We start from the raw sequence: 5,888 nt of genomic DNA on the forward strand, positions 1-5,888 counted from the left end.
ATTGCAAACGTCTAAAACGCACGCAATTTGATCTGGAGTCCGCCATGGACGTGTCTTTATCCAACTTACAACCCAAGTCAGACTCAGATCGGCCCTCACGCTAACGCTCACGCTAACGCGAACTGAATACAAATCCTACCCCGTCACCAACAAAATCCCACGTAAACCAACAAATAACAACCAGCTACCAGGAACGAAGTTCGCTCAACAAACCGGCCGCCGCAAACAACATCCTATACGCACGCCATCATGGCCGCCGCCACGCGACTCCTCCGCCTTCTCCTGATCACGCTGCTCGCCGGCGCCGCCGTCTTCTCCTCCTCCTTCCCCGTCGCCGCCGCTCGCGACGTCCCCGCCGAGCCGGTGGCCGTCGTCGTGTCCGGCGCGGGCGAGCTCGTCGTCGGCGACGCGGAGCCGAGCGCGTACGAGATGCTGGAGCGGTTCGGGTTCCCGAAGGGCATCCTGCCCGAGGGCGTGACCGGGTACACGCTGCGGCGGTCCGACGGCGCGTTCCAGGTGTTCATGGACCGGGACTGCGAGTTCGAGGTCGACGGCGGGTACAGGCTCACCTACCAGCGGACCATCTCCGGCACGGTGGCGGGCGGCAGCATCCGGGACCTCCGCGGCGTCTCCGTCAGGATGTTCTTCGTCAACTGGGGCATCGACCAGGTGCTCATGGCGGACGCCGACCACCTCATGTTCTACGTCGGCCCGCTCTCGCAGGCCTTCCCAGCCGACAACTTCGAGGAGTCGCCGCAGTGCCGGTGCCGCGGCGTGCTCGATGGCGCCGGCGTCGGCGCCGGCGTGGCGGCGATGTAGGGTCGATCGGGCCGGTGGGTGGTTACAGACGTGTAAGTAACATACTATGATCGATTGGTACGTGCAGTGCTTGCACGTGATCGATTATGTGATTTTTTTTTGGTATGATCGATGATGTGAATTAGTTTTTGTTTTTTCTGTGAATCGGTAGATGCACGATTGGTGTGCGTGCAATGCACTGCACTGCACACGGAGGAAAGGACCGATCAAACGGGATGTCAATTCTATTCTGATGTTTATAAGTTTCGCTCTTTGCCGATTATGAAGTTTTCTTCTTTCTGACTAGTTCAATTGTCATATTTTGCCTGGCATTATTTCGATTAAATGTATTGCTTGGCTTCGAGTTACGATCATCTTCCGTCCGATCCTGAGCTAACAATGCTTAATCATTAAATGTTGTGTTTGGATTCTCTTGCTCGGATGAGTTTGATAGCTAGGTGCAAAAGATAAAAACCTAATTGATCGAGTTTTGTAAGGAGTTAGGTATTTTTTCTCTCATCAAACTGATTAATTAACTTCAGTCTTCTTATAATGGCATTGCACAACCCCTGCCATCTAAAGAGTTTCGTAATAGGAAAAGCGTAAGAACTAGTGGAGGTGAGAGCTTGTCATTTTTTGTTAACACAACCCGTAATATGCCTCATTTTTTTTAAAAAAGTAGGAGTAGTAGAAAATTGTCTGATTCATTAGCGACAAACCAGACAAAAACTGCTACAAATGAACCAATGTCATCATGGAACTCTACTATATTGGGCATTATAGACAGACCTGCCCACCATAACGACACAATGACACTGCCATCCACTATCCTCCATCTACGGCTGCTCCAAAGACAATGCCTCAAAGGAGAGCAATGGTGTTGAGCACCAAAACAACATTCAAGAAGATAACAAACATCCGCGCACATCGCCGTTGCTGGCTCTGGTCATGCGTTAGAGACAATGTTTTCATTGGGCGCATATCTGCACTCCCCATCCCAAACTTATTGGCCTACCTAGCCCTCTATTTGCTCTGGGCCTCCGGTCATATTGCCAGATGCGTATTGGCATGCATAGCCCGCCGAAGGACATTTATGGTGGCTGGAGCCCATCAAGACCAATTGTTGCGAGCTGGTCAAGCATCAAATAGACGCCACATCACCAGCACTGAACCAAAAGGATGAAACGCGCCACAAAAATCGAGTCACGTAGCCAAAGACCAGTCCACTTAGGGAAGGATGTGTCCGATGCCACACAATGCCACTACCGCGAAGCCTAGGGGCTACGATTGTGGTACACCTCTCTGTTGGAGCCCATCGCGCATTTTGGACAAAACTGGCTCACCTCGGGGAATACTGCCACCAGCCATGGGAGCGTGAGAGAGAAGGTAAAACACTATCTATCCATTGCATCCGTCGTGCACCGTTTCTCCAGGTAGGGGTGTAATATGATAGGATAATCTCCGCATTGAATCCAGCTATGAATGTATTTTAAGGTATTCATATCTAGTTTTACAATAATGATGTTCGATTCTGAAGTCGCCTCGGATATGGTGTAGGATACAGTATAGCAAATACCATGCATATATGGATTATTTTACAAGCCATTAGGATTATCTGAATGTTTTAAACCAGATAATCTGATTTTCAAGTGAAAAGCCAAGCCAATCGGATAGAGTTAGTAGTTACTAAGTTAATAAATTTGCATGCCTAGCTTTCAATTTTAGCACTGACATGCTGATTGTGTAACACTATCCAATTTATATTTATACCATCTTTGGATCTTGACCTAAATCGTATCTCTACTTTCGTAATTAATTTACTCATGCAAGGATAGAACATTAAATTCCACAAAAAATTGTTAGAAACACAATTATCTATCTCTGAGAGTATTTGTGTGACTACTTCTATTTCTGATTTCAGTCATCTACATTTATGATTTGAATCCACGAACTGGTCTTCGAAATTGGGGGAAGAATTTGGGTAAAGGATATGGACGTGCAAAATCCTATTTGATCTGATTTCTTTACACTCTCGCCTCTAGGGATGTACTGCCCCCACCATCGATCGATTCCTTCACCTCTTAGGGAACGAGGTCCGCCATGATTACGGAGATCCAAGGTTACGACTATAGCGGTGGGGAGGCGCGTGGGGGGGGGGGGGGAGGGCTGGCCATAATGGCTAGGGTTCGTGCGTCTCCCGAGCCACTGGAGGAGGTACCGCATGAGTCCTTTTGTTTGGATCTAACTCTTGTATGATGTTATCACCCATACAGTTTGGTAATTATCTAGGATCTACAGGTATATAAATGTGTGTGCACTGTTACTAGGGTACACCATTCTGAGTTAAGTGGGGCCTTTATCCTCTGGTATTTTCTAGGTGAAGTAGAGATTTCCTATCGCATTAAAATGCTTGATATTTATTGGAAGGATGACGAATTATAAAAACTACTCCCTCCATTGGAAAGCTATATCTTAAATTTATCTAAATTCGGATGTATCTCTACACACTATTTAGTGTATACATACACTAAAATTTGGACAAATCTGTGACATCCTTTTTTTGGACGGAGAGACTACTAGATGGGAGTTAGAACTTGACACTCAGGGGTGAAACTTAAGCTGAGACCTCTCTACACCCTTTATTTTGGGTAATCCCTCTGTCAAACATAAACTATACTTCCACTTCCACTTTCACTTTATTTTGGGTAATCCCTCAACTTATAGAGTGATCACTTTGTGTCCTTTAACTATACGATCGGGTAACATAACCATCTAGTGGAGAAACCAATCACATTTGGCCTATGTTCTGTCTCATAGTGATTCTAGCAATGAAGTGGTATTGTTTTGACCAAAATTGTGTGTGGCTAAAGATGGCAACTTTACTCACATGTATGAGTACCGGTGGATATCGTACCCGTATGGGTAAGGTATGGGTACAATTTTATACCTTTGGGTAGTACCCATACCCTACCTGTTAATTCACGCGTAGGGATGGGCATAGCATTGTACCCATGAGTATACTCATACCCTACCCATTTATACTGATATGTAGATCTATGCAACTAAATGACCAAGTTATTAAGTTTGTGAACCTATGTTAAGTTGTCATCAATCATCAATATGGCGTGCCACTCGTCTAATCTTGTTAACTTATGAGTATGTGATTGTGATTTATAAATTTTGATAATTTTCATATAGTCAAGTACATGTCATTGAGTTAGATAATTGATTTTTTTCTCCAAATGTGTTATCGCTGAATGTAAAGTTATGAATAACTTGTGTATTATTTGTTCTACCCCTTGGGTACCCAATAGATATAGGTATCCACCGGGTATGGGCGTGGGTAGAGTTTCATAACCATGGGTACGGGTAGAACTTTCTACCCATTAACTATACGGGTTTGGGTATAGTATTTTCCACCCTGTCCATACTCTAAGCATACCCTACCCATTGCCATCCTCGCGTGTGGCTTATCTAAGTTTGACACTTCTTCTCCTTATTTAGTTACTCCCCATATTCTTCTAGGAGCTCGTGTGCCTTCACCTTGGTATTTTCCCCACACATCTCCAACCCAAGTGGCATGCACAACTTTCATGTCCGCAACTTCAACATGTGCTAGCTCGTGCAACATGGAGGGGTTGCAGATAGTTTAGTGGAGCGCCCAAACAAATAGGTCGCTACCAGGGGTGCGATTAGGGGCTAAAATCATGGCCGACGTCCCAATAGGCCTATTGGGGAGGGAGGACTATTGGGGGCATCGGTGGGATACTCTTATTAAACTCGTTGTAACTTGTACACCGTATCTGACCACATGAATGGTAATCACGCAGGGGCGGAGCTCTATAGTGTGACCCTGATGCACATGCATCAAGGTAACTGATTTTTCTAGTACTAAGTGTGTGCTTATTAAGGAAAATGCATTGGGTTATACTAACAAAAGTGCATCATGGAGGCGTAATTTCAACTAGGAAGGTTGAACATGCATTAGGGATACTTTGCTTCCAGCTCTGCCCCTGGTATCATGTTAAGCAATTAAATTTATAATCTAGAAGATTCTGCCAATGTGCGTGTACCTAATTAATAATACCCTATCATATATGCTCTAAAGAACTCTATCATATATACATATAAACCATGTAGTTTATTTAGTGGTTAAAAATTAATTCCATGGGAAAATTAAGTTCCAATTACAATTTAAATCTAACACAATGCAAGCATATTAGTATTTCCAACAATATGAATTAACTGTATAACAAAAGACTAGTAATATTTTGAAACTTCATTATGTGGTTATCTAGGCCAAATGAGTGTCATAAAATTATACCCTTGAAACCATAACATGCTAAATTAATTATAAAATTTTAGTGTAAACTATGTTTGGATATTTATGACAATTGCACTAGTTTTCTTACCAACTATGACTAATTGACTATTAGATGGCCCATTGTGACCCATTGCCCCCCCAAGCGCAATTACCTATAGAGGGACTAGGTTTAAGTGAAATCAAAATTTATTTTCTATAACAATATCGTGTTTAATGCAACGTGTTATTAAAAGGATGCTCCCAGAGACAACAAAAGTTTATATCGCGAATGCTAACACTTGATGATGACTCAAGGGAGATGTATATTTTGTTCTAATTTTTCATGAATATGACCGTAATCAGTTCGACCAACCTCATTTATAGCAATACCCACACGTCATGTGTTTACTACTTTTCCTCCATAAATTTGTAATTCATTAGCTATGTTGCATTTGCTTGGTACATATGTGTAAGATGATAGGTACTATAGCTGAAAATGCTTTGGCAATATATGATGCAAGATTGATTTCCGTGGTGGCTAGATGGCCTCGATCTAAGATAGAATCACGAATTACCCTTGACATGTTATGTCTAGTCAACCTACCAAGTTGAGAAGCAAAATATGATCCATAGTTCCGGAATGCATTTATATCTGGAGAACTATCTGTGGCGTAAACTGTGTGAGAAGATTTTTAAGAGGCTCGAGAGAGGAGAATATCATTAAGAGGATGCCTTCTCAAATCTGCGTGGAGAATCGTACGCCTAGACGAAGGTACTATATACGCAA

The 5,888-nt window shown here is 43.4% G+C and overlaps 1 protein-coding gene across 1 annotated transcript; it reads left to right on the forward strand.

Annotated features, from left to right (window-relative positions):
• Window positions 1–366: 366 nt before the first annotated feature.
• On the forward strand, window positions 367–819 carry LOC124648865 (the record flags this gene model as incomplete). Its single annotated transcript, XM_047188557.1, has 1 exon — window positions 367–819. A coding segment is annotated over one exon (453 nt), but the record flags the coding sequence as incomplete, so codon positions are not given.
• Window positions 820–5,888: the final 5,069 nt, after the last annotated feature.

The sequence above is a fragment of the Lolium rigidum genome, chromosome 4 (assembly GCF_022539505.1).
Source record: "Lolium rigidum isolate FL_2022 chromosome 4, APGP_CSIRO_Lrig_0.1, whole genome shotgun sequence".
NCBI classification, from domain to species: Eukaryota; Viridiplantae; Streptophyta; class Magnoliopsida; order Poales; family Poaceae; genus Lolium; species Lolium rigidum.